We start from the raw sequence: 21,918 nt of genomic DNA, 5'->3' as shown, positions 1-21,918 counted from the left end.
CAATGTGGGTGGACCACACTTGAGGCTGTACCGCCCAGAAAACGGGCAGTTTTAGGGCCACTTGGTTTTGATGGGCAGGCTTTGCATCGAGGTTTTCGGCAGCGTTCATGGTTGGGATCCGAAATCACAATCGGACCGGTGGGGTCACCACTTTGGCGAGACAGGCAGGTTGAGTAAAACAAATTTTTATTTGGAATTGACAAACAAAAGGCAGTTTTGAAAACCGCGTGCTGGGTCAGCCAAATATAATAGCTCCTGCTACACAGGAGGAGCGCTGTCGACTGAGGAGCAAAAACCTGCAAAAACACACCCGCGATCACGTGATGGGGCCAGCCAATAGCGAGGGATCGGATTTCCCCAAGCCACCACTAGGTGCCGCTACAGTATAATTAAACTTTCAAGCTCTCAACTTTCTTATTATGTTATCTTGGACTCAATAAAACACTGAGCCAGCCTGTCAACATATAGATGTATGATAGAAATCAAAATGTTTTAGGCCCATTCTTGGTCACGTATGTGACCAAACATGAAAAACTGTGGAATACATCTCTCCTAATTCTGAAAGCATTACAGGTATATTGCTTTGTACTGCATATATGATTCATATTTTTTTCAGTTTATTAAGTGCAATTTTTATGTTATGCTGACAATGTTTGTTTAGGGTCAGAGGTCAAATATGACTGGTCGTGTGGGTGACCTCACACGGAAGTTTTTTTTCATAATTCAGTTTTATCTTACAAACTCTGTGAATTTTAAAAAGCTAGAATGTTCATATCTTTAGAAGACATGCATTGTAGTTCTGTAGGTGGGAAAGTAGAAATGAATAAGATCAATCTCTTACAATAATTTTTTGATGTATTACTTTATGTGATGTCATCTGGTCAAGTGTGTGACATTTTAGTTCACTTTCCAAAGAATGGCCCTTTATCAAAATATGCCCCAAGGGAACAGTTATTGTAAACAACTAACATTGCTGTTGAATAAAGAAATTGCATACACAGAAAAATATACAACCTCCTGCGGACGTATTATAATAAGAAACAAAAGCCCAGGAAACATTGGAGGGTATCGAGAAATTATTTAATTAATTGTACTCAAAAAGGTAGGAGAACCTGGAATGAGGTTTAAGCATTACAGAAGTCCAGTCAAGTAATAATTTCTACTGTTAGCTTTAACATGTTCTCTACCAGGAAAATCTTTCCATTTTTCTACACTCATTAATATCGCACATCAATCGGACATGTTGCTTTTTTAAATAAAATGTACCTTTGCTGTCACAATGCTGTAAAGTTTTATCAAGGAAGAATCGGTCATTATTCATAGAAATGGTACCATTGAATTGTTAAACTAGTGCCAATTCCAAACTGAAAATAGATCAATGGTGGATGCAATCTCGCTGGCTCTCTACTCCGCTCTGGACCACTTGTACAACAAAAACTCATATGTCAGGCTGATATTCATTGACCACAGCTCGGCATTTAACACAATCATCCCCTCCAAGCTGGTTACCAAACTCTCAGAATTGGGTCTCTGCGCATCCCTCTGCAATTGGATCCTCGACTTCCTCATTAACAGACCACAGTCTGTCCGTATTGATGGAAATGTGTCAGCCTCGATAACAATCAGCACGGGAGCACTTCACAGCTGCGTGCTCAGCCCCCTGCTGCACTCACTCTATACTCATGACTGCGTAGCCAGTCATAGTGCGAACTCCATCATCAAGTTCGCTGACAACAAAACTGTTGTGGGACGCATCACTGATGGAGATGAGTCAGAGTATAGCAGTGAGATCGACCGTTTGCCCAAATGGTGCCAGCACAATAACCTGGCTCTCAACACCAGCAAAACCAAGGAACTGATTGTGCACTTTGGAAGGGGTAGGATGGGGACCCATAGTCCCGTTTATATCAACAGGTTGATGGTGGAGAGGGTCAAGAGCTTCAAATTCCTGGGCGTGCATATCTCTGAAGATCTCTCCTGGTGGGAGAACATGGATGCAATTATAAAGAAAGCACATCAGCGCCTCTACTTCCTGAGAAGGTTACGGAGAGTCGGTATGACAAGGAGGACACTTTCGAACTTCTACAGGTGCACAGTAGAGAGCATGCTGACCGGTTGCATCGTGGCTTGGTTTGGCAACTTTAGCACCCAGGAGCGGAAAAGACTGGAAAAAGTGGTAAACACTGCCCGGTCCATCATCGTCTCTGACCTCCCTACCATCGAGGGGATCTATCGCAGTCACTGCCTCAAAAAGGCTGCCAGCATCATCAAAGACCCACACCATCCTGGCCACTGACTCATCTCCCCGCTGCGTTCAGGTAGAAGGGACAGGAGCCTGAAATCTGCAACATCCAGGTTCAGGAATAGCTACTTCCCCCACAGCCTCTTGAATCCAAAACTGTGTACCATATAGCCAATAAACTACTAGGGGATTTCCATTTGTAAATTTGTAAAATGGAAAGGATTTCAAACCAAACTAATAGAGAGCAGTCTATTTCAAATGATGAGAGGACAGGCATTAAGATTATTTTGTAGATAAACAATGTTTTTATTACATAACTTGTTTCTAGTGCTTCACATTACTAGAATTTTAGCAGGGCTAACAGCCATATCTCGAGGACTGTCCCCATTAATTTACATTAACATACAAATCTGCCTGCAGCGCAGATATTATTTTTTATTACTGTTGGTTGCAATAAAACCAGGAACCGTTGTTATAAACAATAAAAAATGAGGATAATTTCTCATGGTTTCATCTTAATCGAGCCTCAATTCAAACACTTTTCATCAAAATATTATTTCCAGTCCAGTATAGGTATAAAACGCAAGTTTGAGAAGGCCAGGAACTACGTCCAATAATGAAAAATAAAAAGATTATGTACTCACCAACTCTATTCCTTGTGGAAAAGGTGCATCATCCCAGTCTTTTCGTGGAAAACGTTGAATTATTTTCCCAGAGCCTTCAACAGATCCTAAGCACATACAATATTAACATATAACTACAGATATATAGCTGGACTACTACTTAATACAAAAATAAATGTGATAATGAACTGTGCAATACAAAACTTACTGTCAGTCACATGAAATAATTTAAAGAGGTATCAACTTTCGAATAGAACTCATATTAAGTTCCAGGAACAACACATTATAAGATAATACACAGTGCTAGAGTAACTCAGTGGATCATGGATAGGTGACATTTCGGGTGAGTGTGAGTGTGGAAAGGTGGAAAAGAGGGCCAGAACAGAGCCCAGCAGGTAATAGATTTGATACAGGTGGGGGGGGTTGAAGGTTGGACAAAAGCCAGAGATACGTTTGGCGCAACGATCATCGAGTTCATGATCTGACCTCCTGTACACCACTGGCAAGACCAAGTGTAGACTATGTTACCATTTCACCAAACACTTCCACTCGGTCTGCCAAAGCATATTAGAACTGCCAGTTGCTAATCATTTTAACTCCCCTTCCGATACGATATGCAATAACTTTATTTATCCCAGGAGGGAAATTGATCTGCCAACAGTCATATAAACACAAAATACATGAAACATAAAATTAAAGTGACACGTGGAAAGGATTGGGGATGTGTAAGGATTAGGGAGGGGGGGGAATCAGTCCCAGTCTACCCCACAACAGAAGTGGGAGGAGTTGTACAGTTTGAATTGTAAATGGGAATTCCCATTCCCATACTGACCTTTGTCCTAGGCCCTCTGTATTGCCAGAGTGAGGCCACACGCAAACTGGAGGAACACTTCATGTGGTACTGAAATCTCTAATTTTAGGTAACTACAACCCTCCCCTTATCCACCGGTAGAGTTGCGTGAGCACTTCTGTTCCCCACAACAGTGAGGAAGGCGTACCACTAGTGCCGATACCCCTGGATCTAACCGAACGGCTAGCCCTACTCTGTTTTCGCAACGCTACAGCGTCTAGTAGTTGCTGAGTGATCAAGCCGCGGGTAAATGGGACTTGTAGCTTTGGGGGACTTAAGTATGATAATTTTGAAGGATGGTACACACCTCCGTTTAAACCAGGGTGGAAGGTGAATGAAACTAAGGTATGGAAGATACCTCGGTTGAGAATAACGAGCAATCCTCTTATACCATTAAATACCTCGTCATTGCAACTACCCAGAAAAAGGGGTATATTTGCAGGGCTCTCGCTTAACTTTTTTTCCCTGTTGCCAGCCGGGCAACCGTGGCAGCTTTTTAGGTTGCCAAATGACAGTTTAGGTGGTCATTTAAGATGGCTTGCATGACGCGTGCGATAATGTGCTCGGACGAAGCGCGTAGTTACCAGTCGGAATTATACTCAATGAAGCATTCACATATTATTTCTGCTTCAAATAAAGTCACAAACTAAACACTCACCAATCAAGACATGATATATCCCACAATGACATGCAGCAAAATTATAAGACAGTATCTCAACTCTTTTTACACATTGCAATTAATGCAATTTCTATTGGTTCTTTCCACTTCCAAACAAAAATGTGGTTGGATTATTCAGCGTATGATCAACCTGTGTCAATAAATCCTGGACCATGGTAACATATATGTGTACGTATAGTTGTGAATGTTGCTCATTAAATAACTACAGTGCTGATACTCCATATTAAGAGCCCTTAAAATGAATTCTGTAATAACGTGTCAACGGTAGCAGTGACAATCGAACACTGCGGTTTTAAGGTTTCACGTGTTCACAATTTAATTAAAACAAATAATAACATTGGGAATTAAAACACATTTGATTGCATTCCGTCATCAAACATAGTGAATATTCGCTCTGAAGACATTTCCAGGACAATAGGGTCAGGGAAGGGGGTGTGTGTGAATCAGTGCGGGGTGGATAGATGGCGGTGGGGTGGTGGGGTGGTTAGGAGGCAGTCGGTGCAGAATGGATGGATTGAGGCAGGTGAATTAGTACGTGTTGGTTGGAGTATGTAAAATTGTGAGGGGAGAGCACGGGGGATGTCAGTGGTGTTGAATGGGGGGGTTCAGTACGGGATGGAGGGGGGTAGACAAAAGTGCTGGAGAAACTCAGCGGGTGAGGCAGCATCTATGGAGCGAAGGAAATGGGCAACGTTTCGGGTCGAGACCCTTCTTCAGACCTTTCCCCCCATTCTTCTTGTATGGATCAGCGCAGGATGGAGGGGGACAGAGGGGGAGAGGGGGGGGGGGGGGGAATGGGGGAGAGGGAGAGAGAGGGAGAGAGAGGAAGGTCAGCGCTCCTCGGACAACATCGCCCGCTGCCTTGGCCATTGGGAATTCCTCCCCACCGCCAGCCAACGGTGCCGAGCGGTGCAGCTCAAATATCCTATAGCTATAGAATCTTTGGTGCAGCTGCTTCAGAAGTGTCGGAGCGAATGACGGGTCCCGCAGCAGCCGCGGCTCCATCACCAACTCCTCCCTGATAGCGGCCGCGTCTTGCAAACCCGCTAACGGGATAACCGCTTTCAAAACAAACCCTCCCGCATGCCGAGGCCTCCCCCTCCCTCCCTCCTCCCGGCCTCGGCGTGCAGGAGGGTTTTTTTTAAAGCGCCGGGTAGTGGATTTGCAGGCAGCGGCCCTTATCAGGGCGGGCGGGGTACGGGGGGGAGGAGGAGCTGCTGCCGCTGTGCGGGACCATTCATTCGTTGCGACCCTTCGTCACCACGCACCTAGTATCTTTCTCATGCAATACAGCCGTCACCGCCGACACAAAATGTCGCGTTCCTTTTCTCCATAGATGCTGCCTGACCAGCGGAGTTACTCCAGTTTTTTTGTGTCTATCTTTGGTACAAACCAGTATCTGGTTGCCAAGCCGGGCAAAAAGCTCGGTGTTTAGTTGCCCGGCGGCGCTTTGAATGGTCAATGGCACCCGGGCAACCGTTAATTTCGAGCCCTGATTTGGGAAACAGCTCATGCACTATAATCTCGCCTCAGGGACCACCACGATCAGTAAATGGAACATACTTTGTGTGTGGGTCATGGGCATATCCGTGGCTGCCAGGGATGCCACTGGGAGACCACAGCACTTGGAAAAAGAAGTGGGGAAAGAACGACCACTGGAACGGGTGCTGCTATATAGCCTATGTTGTTCCCTATATGAGGATGATCCAGGATCTAACACAGGTAACTAAAACCCCAAGAGTCAAACGGAAGGGAGGGGGGAGAGAGAGGGGGGGGAGGGGGGAGGGAGAGTGGGGGGGGAGGGAGAGGGGTGTGGTAAAGGGGAGAGAAAATGGAAGAGTGGGGGGAGGGAGAGGTAGGGGGAATGGTGAAAGAGAGACAGTGGGGTAGGGGGAAGGGGGGGGGGGGGGGGAGAGGGAGGGAAGGGGGGTGGGGGTAGAGAGGGAAGGGGGGGGTGGGGGAGAGAGAGATGGGGGAGGGGTGAGGAGAGGGAGAGGGGGAGGAGAGGGGAGGGGGGTTGAGGAGGAGAGGAGAGGGGGAGGGGGAGAGAGGTGGGGGGGGGGGAGGGAGGCAAGGAGGGAAGGAGGGAGATGGGGTAGGGGTAGAGGGGTAAGAGTGTGGAGGGAGGGGGAAGAGGGGTGGGGGTAGGGGGTGGGGGAGATAGAGGGAAAGGGGGGTGGGGGGAGGGAAGGGGGGTGGGGGGCAGGGGGGGGGAGGGGGAGTGAGGGAAGGGGGGTGGGGGAGGGAGGGGAGGAGAGGGAGATGAAGAGGGGTGAGGAGAGGGGAGATGAAGAGGGGGAGAGAGAGGAATGGGGAGGGGGCGAGAGGGATAAGAGTGTGAGGGGGGCGGGGGGGGGGGGGTGGGGGGGGAGGGGGGGGGGGGGGGAGGGGGAGAGGGAGGGGGACAGAGGGGGCAGAGAAGGGGGCGAGAGAGAGGGAGGGAGAGAGAGGGATAGAGAGGGAGAGATGGAGAGGGGTGAGGAGAGGGAGATGGAGTGGGGTGAGGAGAGGGAGATGGAGAAGGGGGTGAGGAGAGGGAGATGGAGAGGGGTGAGGAGAGGGAGATGGAGAGGGAGGGGGGAGATGAGGGGGGAGGGTGAGAGGAGAGTGGGGGAGGGGGGTGGGAGGGATGGGGGGGGGGGAGGGATGGGGTAGGGGGGATGAGGGAGGGAGGGGGTAAGAGTGGGAGGGGGAGGGAGGGGGAGAGGGGAGGGGGGGAGAGAGAAGGGAAATAGTGGGGAGGGAGAGTGGAAGGGGGAGGGGTAGGGACAGTCCATCTGTTCCCCATTCCCTTTCACCCCCAATCCTCTTTCTCTATTCCCACACACGTGATGCCGAGCTTCGACACAGGCTGCGGGGGGTGGGGGGGGAGGGGCTGGGGCTGGTGCTGGGCTGGTGCAAAGGCATATGTAAATACATCCATTCCGATTGGACATCTGTGAGCATTGGGCATTGTGACATCACACGATGGAACGTTGCATTGTGACATCACACGATTGAACGTTCACCAACATGTTATGGCTGAGAACCGTTTTATTTTGAAATTTTTTGGGGGGGGTGGAAAAGTTAAATCTCTACCGAAATGGAAAAAAATCTCGGCGATTCTGCATCTGGTGTTGGCGTAGCAAGGAATCAAAGGCTGGCAGCCGCAAGTCAGGCAGAAAGTCGGCCAGTCGGCCACAGACTTTTATATAATAATAGAAATAGATAGATAGAATAGAATAGATAGATAGATAGAAGCACAGGATGGCAAGACTATTGTATCAGTGACAAGCATACTTTGAATGGTTAGAGCTGTGATTGATTTGTATTAAACATCATGGCTGCCATTCTCCATGAACATGTGACTACATTTCCAAAACACTATATAAACAGCTGTATGTCTTCATTCATTAGAGTGTTAGCCCAGGGAGAGCCAAGTATCGGCTGTATACTTGGCTTTGTATCTCCTAGCACTATCACCAGCTCAATGATCAGTAAAGCTTGTTGGTTTTACCTAACTTATTGTGAGTTGTCTGTTTTAAGAAATGAACTTTAACATATATAATGCCATGCGTTTGTACCAGAGTCTCTAATTCTTTGGACCTGCCCCGGAGCTTTGAGTGTGTCGGAAGGTTCAAAGGATTGTCTCAGCGCTGAATAAAGAATCAATTTCGACAGCAACAAGTGTTTGATTCAAGTTTTCTTGAATATAGATTGACAAAATAACTCAGTTTGACAACCCAGTCAACCACTATAGCCGGCACAACCCGACCAGTTAATGACACATATTTTGTATGTGAATCCTGGGCCTACCCATGGTTACCAGGAGTGCCGCTGGAACGACTAAAAGGACCCCCATCACTAGACTGGGTACTGTTATGTTGCATATGTGGCTCAACACATGAGAAACACAAATCAGTTACACCAGCACACGGGGATTTCCAAACGAAGCCTAACGAGGGCTGAGCAATTTTTAATGAAATTCTTCCCATCCTATGGTAGTATGGTAGTATCACGGGAACTCATTAAAATGGCCTCCCCTATGGAGACGCTTGCTAATGTCACTGCCGCCTCCTTGAGTGCAACCCAGGAGGAGATAGAAAGGGTAACAGCTGAAATGGGAGCTATGAGAACTGTAGTATTACAAAACAGAATGGCCCTAGATTTTATCCTTGCAGTAAAAGGAGGGGCGTGCGCCATAATCGGCGGGGAATGTTGTATTTTTATTCCCGATGCTTCCTCCAACATTGCTGACTTGGCCGCCCAGAATGGAATAAAATAAAGAGGTAGGAGCTGAATTCCATGATTATAGCTCTGGGGGAGGTTGGTGGCCATTTAATACGTTTAAAAGGACTTGGGGAATTATTGTCCACTATGGATTGATTGTATTACTAATTGTAAGCTTAATTTGACTGTTGCGATGCTTACGGCCTTTCTTATGTACTCGGCGAGGACTGTAATTGTTATCATCAAAAGGATTTAAAAAAAAGGAGGGAATGAAAATGTTAAATGCTTTTAAATATATAAGATATATAATGGAATACTGGACTAGATAATAGCTTATATTTCGTCTCAAGCAAGCCTTTTCCAGTGGATTGATAAGAGAGAGAGACAAGCCCGGGCTTGCCTCAGGTTGCTGTGTATTGAGGCAATGACCGGTGCTGTTGAAATGTGTCTACCAATTGATGAGAGAGACAAGCCCAGACTTGTCTCAGTGATGTATATTTAAACAATGACTGATGCCTTTGAGATGTCTTGTCTTGAAAGTACCAACTGATAAGATGCCTTTGAAATGTGTCTACTAATTGACAAGAGAATCCAATCCAATCCAACTTTATTTGTTAAGCACTTTAAAACAGCCAATGTTGACCAAAGTGCTGTACAGAAGAATAAACAAGACATCATAAACAGACACCATAACAGCTCACATGAGGCGCAAAAATTACATATGAAATACAACAATAAATTAAAAGACATAAAACATGAGGAAAAATAATAGCCACGGAATAAAAGCAATCAAAAAATAAGAAATTAAATCAGTAAATAAATAAAGTCGACATCTTACTGGGTATCAAAGGCCACAGAGAAGAGATGAGTTTTAAGAAGTGATTTAAAAACAGACAGAGAAGAGGCCTGTTTTATGTGGAGAGGCAGATCGTTCCATAATTTGGGTGCCGACACAGCAAAGGCACGGTCCCCTCTGAGCTTCAGCTTAGTTTTAGGCCCACTCAGGAGCAGCTGATTATCTGACCTGAGAGAGCGGGCGGGTGTATAAGGGTGTAGAAGCTCAGATAGGTAGGGCGGGGCAAGACCATTCAGGGATTTAAAAGCAAATAAAAGAATTTTAAAATGGATCCTAAACTGAATAGGCAACCAGTGGAGTGAGGCTAAAATGTGCAAAATTTGCTCATGTTTACGTGTGCCAGTTAAAAGACGTACAGCTGCATTCTGTACCATCTGGAGACGGGCGATGGAGGACCCACTAACCCCCACATACAGTGCATTGCAGTAATCCAGCCGAGTGGTAACAAAGGCGTGGATTACCGTCTCAGATGCATCCTGTGGTAATGTGTATTGACTGTATCCCTGACCATGACTAACATCTTTGGAATGTGACTAAGTGACACACACAGTATAAAACATCATGCAACTCTTTGTTCATTGAAGTGATGGCACGGGGGAAGTCAAATGTCTGTGTTGCTTACTTGACTGGTGTATCCCCGTCACTTCCCGGCCGATGATCAGTAAAGCTTGAGTTGGTCTAACTAACGTTTTTATGAGTTGTCTGTTTACTAAGAAGTGAATCGTAACAACAGGAAGTGCACAGCATAAATCAAGAACATGTAGTTGCATATATAATATGAGAAAGCTTGAAAAATACATTTATTTATTTGTTTGGTATCTGCTTTTAATAAATGGTTTATAAAGATTTCCTTTCTGCATGTGAGGAACTTTCTGCACTGTTAAAATTCTGATTGCAACTGGAGTAAAAAGTTGACTATTAAAAAAATTAGCTATCATACAAGTCCCGTGCCTTATTTTTCACAATTAGAGTACGGGAAAGAAAGGAATGCTGTCTTAAGTATCTTGCATGTTTTGAAAGGGCCAGATTCCCAGATAAACACAGATAATCTGATGTTTTAAAGTATTTTGTGAATCCAGGATTGTTAGGATTTTTAAATGGCTTTGCATTCCATAACATAAATGGTTCCTACCTTTGGCATGACAAGTAATAATGTAACTGTTCTTATTTTTCCCTTGTTTATGGGAGGAGAAAGAAGATGAAAGAGAAACAACTGTAACTGTCCCGAATAAACTGAATGTATTTAGTAAAATTTACCATAAAACTGACCCATATAATTTATGAAGGGAACATGTTTGATCTTAATCTTAACTTTATGATATTGGGCAACAGACTGATGATGCAAATTGGATTTTGTTGGAGCAAACTTGTTTCACGAAGTTAAATAAAAGCTAACGATCCTCAACCTTTATTGGATGACCTGAGAAATACCCATTCTATCCCTACCCTCAAGCATTTATAACCATTCAGAAAATTTAAGCAGTCTTCTATTTTGGAAGCTACCTTTTTCCAAACATTGCACCCTTGTCCAAAGATAGGACAACAGTTTCAAATCAATAAAACATGCAAAAAAAAATGCACCAGCCATGAATGTGAAAGAATCACAGATAAGATAGGTTTACAGGGATATGGGCCAAATGTAGATGGGGTATGGTGGTTGGCGTGGGCAAGTTAGGTCAAATGGTCTGTTTCCATGCTGTACCACTCAATAACTCTAATCAGCCTCTTCCAACTTCTGTCAGATTCTACAGTACTGCTAACCATCAGAGGGACAGGACAGGATACATGAGTTTCACTATGGAGCAAAGCAATTCTCTCTGACTTGTTTTCTTCACTAGCTAATCACCCATTATCACAAAGTACAAATAAACCAAGAGTAAGTCAGAAAACAGAACCATATGGTCACTTGCAGAAGGAAGAGTTAAAATTGAACAAAAATGCAAGCTGAATAAAAGCAAAGAACAGGTTTCTGAGTAATGTACTTCTGAAGGAAAACACAAGTTGTTAAAATGTAAAATCGCGAAGTTCACACTAAAGGTCTAAAATCAGATAACATTTTGAATGATTTTATCCAGAATGAAAGGATGCCAAATGTTTCATATCTGTAAAAGACCCTGGAATGTGATCTCTCAATGTTTTGGAAACATTATTTTCAATCTGCTTCCAATACTCTAAAAAAAAAGATAACAGCAAGTCACTTGAGATCATCATCAATTACAATGTAGTGACAATTTACCCAGCAAAAACTGTTAATACCTCCATCAGATTGCCAAACCTAACCAATTCCAATGTCTAAATGCCATGTAGTTCCAATTTTCAATAGTACCTTTTGTTTAAAAGCCAAAGATGACGCCTGGGATGGAGCATTTTCACGGAATGTTAATGTACTAATTCCAGTTGCAGGACTGCCCAACTGGAATTGGGTCACAATGGAAATCACTATGTAATTTGATTTTCATAATATCAAAAAAAATTAAGAGACCAAATTAATAATGCCCACGCTCCAAATAAATGAATGTGCCTACTTTGGGGGGGGGGGGGTGAACCGGAACTCAATTCAATAGGACAGATAGCATCTGTAGAAGGAGATGGAAAGACAACATTTCAGGACAGGACCCACCTTCAGACTGATGGAGTAGAGGGGAGATAGTTAGTAAGCTGTGAGAAGGGGTGGGGCAGGAGCTGGCAAGTGACGGTCAGATTTAGGTTAAGGATTGGCAGATGAGTTAAGCGGTGCAGAGAAGAGTGGAGATGGTAACCAAAGCTGGAGGTGACAAGTGCAGATGGCATAAAGGGTGCAGATGGTGGAATTCAACGGAGGACGGAAGGAAGGAAGCTAGGGGGCGAAATGTAGAACAAAATCTAGAGATCGTGGGTAGCGGTGAAAAGAGAGCTTATTCAGTTTAGGAAAATGTGTGTGCGTGTGCCTGCACGCTTCTATTCGCGTGTGCCCCTGCATGTGTCTTGATGGATGAGAAGAGGGTGTTCAAATCTGTTCATGCCACTGGGTTGCAGGATACCCAAAAGGAACATGAGATGCTGTTCTGCCAGTTGGCCTATGGCTTCACTCTGGCAGTGGAGGAAGCACAGGACCGAGGCCGTTATGGGAATGAGAAGGCAAGTTAAAATGACGAGCAATAGGGAGATCCAGCATGCCTTGGTGGCAGAGTGTAAGTGCTCGATGAAACAGGCACCTAGCTTATGCCTGATCTCGCAGCTGAAGAGTAGGCAGCATTAAGGCCAATGTGCCAAATCCCTCTGCTCTACAACATTCCCCAGAGCCCTACCATTCACTGGGTAAGTCTTGCCCATGTTAAACCACCCAAAATGCAATAGGGAGTGTTATAAAGCAGAGGGATCTAGGAGTGCAAGGGCATGATTACTTGAAGGTGGAGTCACAGGTAGATTAGGTGGTCTAAAAGGCTTTTGGCACATTGGCCTTCATCAAACAAAGTATTGAGTATAGAAGTTGCTGCAATTGTATAAGACGCATGTGAGGCCGTATTTAAGATATTGTTCCGGAAAGATGTTGTCAAGCTGGAAAGGGTGCAGAGAAGATTTACGAGGATATTGCCAGGACTAGACGGTCTGTGCTATAGGCAGAGGTTGAGTAAACTGGGACTCTGTTCTTTGAAGTGCACGAGGATGAGGGGTGATCTTATAGAGGTGTATAAGATCATGAGATCGCCCTCATCTGTGTTGGTGCATTTGCGGGAGAGAGTCGGCGCCCTGTCTTCCGTCCCGACGTCTCGTCAAGGGGTGGCTCCATTCCATGAGCCATCGACGCTTGCAGACTGTCCTTGCGTCTTTCTGCGCCGCGACACCCACAGATCGCCCTTGCAGCGCCCTTACGAGGGTCCCTTTCGAGTGCTGCGGCACAGGCCCACGGCGTTTGTTTTGGACATGGGGGGCCGGCAAGAAACTGTGTCTGTGGCTCGATTTTTTTATTTTTTATTTTTTTTAATTGTGTATTGTGTGTTCTTTTTTATTGTACCACTGCTGGTAAATTCATTTCACTTGCACTTATGTGCAAGTGACGAATAAAACTTGATTGATTAATTGAAGCCAGCCCATTTGGGTCACGGGACTCTCCTGGGAGTATACAAGGTCAGGCAATGCCCGTGCCCCGTTGAAGGAGTAGGGAGCTGTACTGTGAGAACCATTCAAGACCGATTGATTACACAAACATTGTGTCCCGTTTCATTCCTGGCTGGACATCTGTGATGTCCCGCCACACAATGACTCATTATCTGCTTTGATCTGTCGTTTTCACACCTTACATTCTTTGTACCCATGCATATATCTCCAGTTTCCCTCTCCCCTGACTCAGTCTGAAGATGGGTCTTGACCCAAAACATCACCCATTTCTTCTCTCCGGTGATACTGCCTATCCTGCTGAGTTACTCCAGCATTTTGTGTCTATCTTCAGTGTAACCAGCATCTGCAGTTCCTTCCTACACATAGAAGTTAATAAACACCTATTACAATGCTGAAGTTTTATTACACAATATTAAAATTCAGATCTGCCTTTTCGAAATGTTAACCTGGAAATGCTGCTCTGATTATTTTCCTTAAAAAACATTTGCAAAAGAGCTGATTAAAAGGAAACACGTTTTGCCTATATAAAACATGACAGCCCATGCAAAACCAAAACAGTGCAAGACTGCCTCCTTGAGATGGATCTTGTATTTGGCAACTTCATGATGGCATGTTTTGGATACAAACAATGAAACAACACAAATAAATGTCTTTGTTTTTTGGAAATATAATTCTTTTCCAAAATACACCATTCTAGTATTTAAGAAATCAGATCTTTAACTAGTATTTTAAACATTATCAGTTACACAGTAACAATGACAATGTTTTTTACATAACACTTCACTACAGAATTTTGACATTAATCCACAGAAGATAATAGGAGACATTACCAACATTTTTAAGAAATCTTTAAAGCAGGCAATTTAAAAAGCTGGTGGGAATTCATAACTTCCTTGGGTTTAAGACTGTATCAGACAAAACTTTACATATAGTATATCCTCAAAAATAGTTTAACATTTTTATTTTACCTCTCCCCAATAGACTAACTAATTTAGAAATGGTATATTTCACATTTCTCATAAAAGTATGCACCAATCACAGTTAGCATACGCCTTAAATTTATTAACATAATGTGGCGGCTCCCAAGGGTCGCGCCATCATAACTGTCGAACCCCTCGGCACGGCAGTGGTTCAATCCGGAGGCAGCCCTTAACCAGAGGGTTTAAAGGCAGGGGTTTTGGGTGCCATCTTTCTCTCGTTTGGACTTCCCTACAACCGGGAGGAACATAATTAAAGGTGCTTCTCAAAATACTTGACTCCTCTCTTCCTTTTTGAGACCCACGCACCACATTGGTGACCTCGACGCTCCATTGTCGTCATGATGGAGAAAGCAAAAGCCCTACCTCCTCACAGGCCGGCCAGGCCCTGTCTCTGGACGCAGTCTCGGTGAAATTGCCAAACTTCTGGACCACCCGGCCGCACATCTGGTTCCAGCAGGCGGAGGCCCAGTTCAACCTGCGGGGCATCACGGTAGATGCCACCCGTTTCTATTACCTGGTGGGGGCCCTCAACCAGGACACGGTCGAGGAAGTCACGGACTTCCTCGCAGCCCCCCCGGACACTGATAAATATCTCGGCCTTAAGGAGCTCCTGCTCCAGATTTATGGACTAAGTAGGATGGAGCGTGCTGCTAGGTTCCTTCATATGGAGGGCCTAGGCGACCGGCGGCCATCTAGCCTTCTTAAAGAGATGGTGGCTCTCCTGGATGGGCACAAGCCGTGCCTGATGTTCGAGTACACCTACCTCCATCTGCTGCCGGCCTACATCCGTCTTCAGCTCACGGACGCCTCCTTTGCCGACATCAGGGCCCTCGGGAGGCGCGCCGACGCGCTGTGAATGCCGCGCCCTGATGACGTCAACGCGCTGGCCGTCAGCAGCCACGGGGACGCACTGAGGACGACGCGCCCTGATGACGTCAACGGGCTGGCCGTCGGCAGGCGTGCCGATGACGTCACCCCGGCAGCTCCCGATTTCCTCCGGTGAGGCGGGGGAGCTGTGGAAGGAGTGACAGCTCCAGCCCGACGACCTGTAAGATCACCCCCCGTGGCCGTGTCGGGTACTGCACCTGCAGTCCAGCGCCAGCAAGCTGCAGGCACCACCAACAGGAGCCGGCAAGCTCCAAGTGCCACCAACATGAGGCGCTGGTGCTACTACCATCAGCGCTGGGGTGCTGCAGCACGACAATGCCGCCAGCCGTGCACGTTACCGGGAAATGCCTGGGCCGGCTGCCAATAGTCCCCGCGGCGGCCGGCCAAATACACCGCCTCTTCGCCTGGGATCGGCGCTCCGGGACCCGCTTCCTCATTGATACTGGAGCGGAGCTCAGCGTCCTGCTCCCTTCGCTGGCCGACATTCGTTCCGGTAAGCGGAGGCCCATACTTACCGTGGCGAATGGCAGCCCCATCCGCACGTATGGAGTGCATATGGTTCCGATCGTGTTCGGCTCCTGCCATTTCTCGTGGTGGTTCACCATTGCTGATGTCTCCCAGCCATTGCTCGGGGCCGACTTCCTCCGGGCGCATTCCCTCATGGTGGACGTCAGGCGCCAGCCCTTGGTCAACGCCGCTACGATGGAGCCGATCACGTTGCGTTTGGATCAGCCGGTGGGACGGCCCTTGTTGTCCGTGGACTCCCGCTTCGCATGAATCTTGGCCGCGTTCCCGGACATCCTGACCCCACAGTTTCGGTCATCGATCCCCAGTCACGGAGTGGTACATTTTATCCAGACTACCGGCCCACCTCTCCACGCACGAGCACGCCGACTGCCGCCGTATAAACTGCGTCTGGCACGGCAGGAATTCCGCACGATGGGGGCCTTGGGGATCGTCCACCCTTCAAGCAGCCCATGGGCATCCTCACTCCACATGGTCCCTAAGGCAAGCGGGGGCTGGCGACCTTGCGGGGACTACCGACGGCTGAACGCCGCAACAACCGCGGTTCGATACCCCGTACCCCACATCCAGGACTTCACCACCCATTTGGCTGGGGCCACAATATTTTCAAAAGTGGATCTGGTATGGGGTTATAACCAGATCCCGGTCCACCTGGTTGATATACCCAAGACGGGATCATCACGCCATTCGGACTTTATGAGTTCACGCGGATGCCGTTCGGCCTCAAGCTGCCTCAAGAACGCTGCGCAGGCTTTTCAACGCCTAATGGACGAGGTTTGTCGCGACCTCGATTTCGTATTTGTTTACCTGGACGACATCCTGGTGGCCAGCCGCTCGCAGCAGGAGCACTGCGACCACCTTCGGCAGCTCTGTCAGCGGCTCAGCGAGCATGGTTTGACCATCAGCCTCGACAAGTGCCATTTTGGGGTAACCGAGATTGACTTCCTTGGCCACCGTGCGACTGCGCAAGGCGCGGGTCCCCTGACAGGGTCGACGCAATCCGTCGGTTTCCCCGCCCACGCGCGGCCTGCAAGAGTTTGTCGGTATGGTGGCGTTTTACCATCATTTCGTGCCATCCGCGGCCCATATCATGTGGCCGCTGTATCAACTCCTGGCGGGTGGGCAGAACAAGAACGTCGAATGGCCTCACAAGTCAGTGGCACCATTTGGCGGTGTGAAGGAAGCCCTTGCTCGGGTCGTACTGCTGGTGCATCCGCGGGAAGATGCCCCGGCTGCTCTCACGGTGGACGCCTCGGAGTCGGCGGTTGGTGCCGTGCTGGAGCAACTGACGGGCGGAGGTTGGCGGCCCCTGGCCTTCTTCAGCCGGCACCTCAACCGCGCGCGGACGAAATACAGCGCGTTCGATCGCGAGCTCCTGGCTCTGTACCTGGCAGTGCGCCACTTCCGCTACTTCCTGGAGGGCCGCCCGTTCACCGCCTACACGGACCACAAGCCGCTCACTTTCGCCCTGGCAAAGGTTTCCGACCCCTGGTCCGCACAACAGCAGCGGCATTTGGCCTACATTTCGGAGTATACTATTTCTATCCGCTACGTCGAGGGGAAAGAGAACCGGGTGGCCGACGCATTGTCCCGCCCCGCTATCAACGCCGTTTTCGAGGTGGCGCCCGGAATTGACTATTCTGCTCTGGCAGAGGCACAGCTCACGGACGATGAGATGCCCGCCTACCGGACTGCCATCTCCGGCCTCCGTCTTGAGAATGTCCCTCTCAGTCCTGGAGGAGCGACGATCCTGTGCGATGTATCGTCCGGTCAGCCACGCCCCATTGTCCCTGCCACCGGAGGGTGTTCGAAGTCATCCACGGACTGTCTCACCCATCAATCTGGGCGACAACGGCACTAGTGGCCGCTCGTTTCATGTGGCACGGTCTGCGCAAGCAGGTTGGCAATTGGGCTCGCACCTGCATTCCGTGCCAGACTGCGAAAATCCAGCGCCATGTCCGTGCGCCTCTCCAGGAGTTTGGTCTACCTCACCGGCAATTCGACCATCTCCACGTAGACATTGTGGGGTCTCTCCCGCCGTCCCGGGGCATCACCCACCTTCTCACAATGGTGGACCACTTCACGCGGTGGCCGGAGGCCATTCCGCTGGCCGATACTTCAACGGCCACGTGCGCTTGTGCGTTGTCCGTGCACTGGATTGCTCGCTTCGAGGTGCCGGCGCACATCTCCTCAGATCGGGGCCACAGTTCACCTCCGAGCTGTGGTCAGCCATGGCTCGCTTGCTGGAGGTGCGGCTACACCATGCCACGGCTTACCACCCGCAAGCTAACGGTCTGGTGGAGAGGTTCCACCGGCAGCTAAAGGCAGCGCTGAAGGCGCGTCTCTCCGGCCCGGACTGGATGGATGAGTTGCAGTGGGTCATGCTGGGCATTCGGACTGCTCCTAAAGAGGACTTGGCCTCATCATCGGCAGAGCTTGTGTACGGGTCGCCACTCACGGTGCCCGGGGAGTTTGCGCCATCGGTGCCGGGGCAGCAGGGAACGCCCTCATCCACCCTGAAGCGCCTTTGTGACGAGTTGGCAGGCTCGCACCCGTCCCGACGTCCCACCATGGGACATTTCGCCCGCATGTGCCATCAGCCCTCAGGGACTGCCCATACGTTTTCCTGCGCCGTGATGCCCACCGGACGCCACTCCAGAGGCTGTACGAGGGCCCATTCCGGGTGCTGGAACATGGGCAGACGACTTTTGTGCTGGACATGGGGGGGCAGGCCGGAGGCCGTGTCGATTAACCGGTTGAAGCCAGCACACCTGGACATTGACCAGCCGGTGCTGGTTGCCCAACCTCGGCCTCGAGGGCGCCACCCTTCACGGCTCCCTCCGCCTGTCATTCCACCTGTCCTCCCGCCGGTCCCTCGACCTATGCCTCCGCCTATGCCTCCGCCTATCCCTCCGCCTATCCCTCCGCCAGCCCCACGATCTGCTGACTTCCGCAAGCGGGCCGGCCGGGTCGTGCACCCGTGCCTCGGGTTCTGGAGGGGGGGGGTCCTGTGGGGGCTCCCAAGGGTCACGCCATCATAACTGTCGAACCCCTCGGCACGGCGGCCCTTAACCAGAGGGTTTAAAGGCAGGGGTTTTGGGTGCCATCTTTCTCTCGTTTGGACTTCCCTACAAACGGGAGGAACATAATTAAAGGTGCATCTCAAAATACTTGACTCCTCTCTTCCTTTTATGAGACCCACGTACCACAATAACACCAAAACCTAACCTTATCCATTACAGACTGAAGAAGGGTCTTGACCCAAAACGTCCTTTGCTCCATAGATGCTGCCTCACCCGCTGAGTTTCTCCAGCATTTTTATCTACCTTTGATTATTCCAGCATCCGCAGTTCCTACTTAAACACAGTCTTCAAACCAACTGTCAATTTGGCAGCAAAACTATCAAATTTGTTTTTAAGAATTCTTCTATGATTAGTCCAGAATGACAGATATAGTAATTAGTCAGACAGGTTTATCGTCCTCACAGAAATCTGAACCGAATTTAACAAGAACATTTCAGACACCTGTCCAAAATTAATTTATTCATACAATTTCTATCCTAGAAAGAAACCATTGTAAAATCACAAACAATAGTAAAGAAACTCCAGACATTAGGCAATTTTGCACTAGAATTCATAATAAGCCACAAATCTGGCTAACTTGAAATCCAGATGCGAGTAGTTATATTCTTGCTTCATAAAGAGACAGTCCTGGGCATACAATCTCAATAATGCCATGCAGATTTGAATTGACCATGAACTTCTTTTTCGGAATCTGTTAAACATAAAACTTATGAAAACACCGGAATTAGAAAGTCATCATCGAAACCAAATCAAAATTATTGTTGTAGGAAGGAACTGCAAATGCTGGTTTACACTGAAGTTGGAATAACTCAGCGGGACAGGCAGCATCTCTGGACAGAAGGAATGGGTGCCATATATACTCCCAACATTATAACAATTCGCAGCCACGGAAACAGGCCGGGGGCGGAGCTACAAGTCCATGCCGAACAAAGCTGTTTTTCCCCGCTGCGACCCACCTGCCTGCACCCATAAAGGCATTGACCCTCCATTCCTCTCTCACCAGGTATGCCTATCCAATTTATTTTTACCACTGATACCAATGAACCTGCCCCCCCCACTTCCACTGGGAGCTCATTCAAACCGCTACCACTCTCTGAGCAATGATTTAAGATGAAGTGTCTCCCCCTGGTCATATTAGCCCCTAACAGTAGTCAGACCTGGGTTGACCTTCGTTTCGGGTCAAGTTTGGCATGGAAAAAATCTTGTTTTCGAATCTTCCCGGTTTCAAAGGATAAAAGGTTGTGCACCTGTAGTTGTCTATTCTTCTCTTCATTTTAGAGACCTCCTATCAGGGCCCACCTCTCAATAATGCCATGCAGAGAATAAAGAATTGACCATGAACTTCTTTTTCGGAATCTGTTAAACTGTTAAACATAAAACAGAAAGTCATCATCGAAACCAAATCAAAATTATTGTTGTAGGAAGGAACTGCAAATGCTGGTTTACACTGAAGTTGGAATAACTCAGCGGGACAGGCAGCATCTCTGGACAGAAGGAATGGGTGACGTTTCGGGTCGAGACATCCGAAGAAGGGTCTCGACCCGAAACGTCACCCATTCCTTCTATCCAGAGATGCTGGCTGTCCCACTGAGTTACTCCGCATTTTGTGTCTATCTTCAAAATTATTGCTCCTGAGCAGAACAAAGCATGCCCATCTAATAACAATAAAAGAGGATGGACAAAATGTAACCATGTGGATTAACATAGTCTGCAAAGTGCAAAGGATCAAATTGAGTGGTACTGATTTACAGGATTCAACAGGCTCAATCTAAACACAGCCACCAACTATTTTCAAAATACATAAACAATATTAATTGCTTTAAAAATATAGCAATAATTTGCAGCACGATAAATAGTTGCAAGTAAGCCAAGATATTTTACTAGGCTTTTTTTTGCTAAAAAGTTAACAGCATCAGGATGAACCAAAAACATCTGCTGTTAATAATAGGTGTAATGAAACAAATTTTGCACCTTATAAACTGTAGGCAAAAAGTATTGACCACACAACCTAGAAAATAACCTAAATGTAACAATTTGACTATTGAAGGATGTTACTCTGGTAGTGGAGAGTGAACATTCAAAATAGCTTTGGCAAGAGAAGCAACTGCAATCACTGTGCTGCAGAACTAGAACATTCCAGGGCATTGAGCAATCTTTAAAAATTACTGTTTCATATTATTTTCCTTACTAGGGCTTGCATGAACACAATTCTGCACATAATATTACTAATAAATCTGGAGAATTAAACGTTAGGTTTTTTTAATCAGTTTGCATTCCTTGAAATTCCTTGAAACAATTTTTCAACTTTTGAGGCCGAAAGAGTAAATTTAACATACAAAGTGTTGAATATCTGGAATGAGCTACCAGAGTAGGTGATAGGTGACAATACAATTATAAAGTTTAACAAAGATGTTTTTGGTCAAGTACTTGGATGGGAAATAGGTCAAGGAATACCGGCCTGTTGCAATCAAATAGTATTGGCTTAGACATGTGACAATCTGTGACAAATCTTTCTATGATTCTATGATCTTGACAACTAACAGTCATTGGGGGACTGTAGTTTTCGTTTCATTTCCCAAAGATGAAGATCTAAACCAGGGGGTGGCAACCTACGGCCCCCGGGCCGAATGCGGCCCATAACCCTAAATCATCCGGTCCGCAGGGGGATTTTTGTCCCGTAATCATCCGGCCCGAGCAGCGGCCGGGCGCCCCGAGCATAGACCAAGCTTGGCCGAGCTCTGGCTGTACCGCATCCTGCACAAAGCCGCCGGCACGGCAGCGCATCTTCTGTGAACACGCTTAAGAAGGAACTGCAGATGATGGAAAAATCAAAGGTAGACAAAAATGCCGGAGAAACTCAGTGGGTGAGACATGCAAGGATTGCA

At 47.4% G+C, this 21,918-nt stretch overlaps 1 protein-coding gene across 2 annotated transcripts in view; it reads right to left on the bottom strand.

Moving 5' to 3' along the window:
• Positions 1 to 21,918, bottom strand: part of sbf2 (SET binding factor 2) — a 330,738-nt gene that overhangs the window by 270,063 nt on the left and 38,757 nt on the right. For both annotated transcript variants that reach the window (XM_055649465.1, XM_055649466.1), the window contains exon 2: positions 2,887 to 2,972. In XM_055649465.1, coding sequence (XP_055505440.1) covers positions 2,887 to 2,972 — 86 coding nt within the window. The remainder of the gene's footprint in view (positions 1 to 2,886; positions 2,973 to 21,918) is intronic.

The sequence above is a fragment of the Leucoraja erinacea genome, chromosome 18 (assembly GCF_028641065.1).
Source record: "Leucoraja erinacea ecotype New England chromosome 18, Leri_hhj_1, whole genome shotgun sequence".
NCBI classification, from domain to species: Eukaryota; Metazoa; Chordata; class Chondrichthyes; order Rajiformes; family Rajidae; genus Leucoraja; species Leucoraja erinaceus.
The sequence above is the reverse complement of the archived record's forward strand: the minus strand, read 5'-3'. Positions and strand labels throughout refer to the sequence as shown.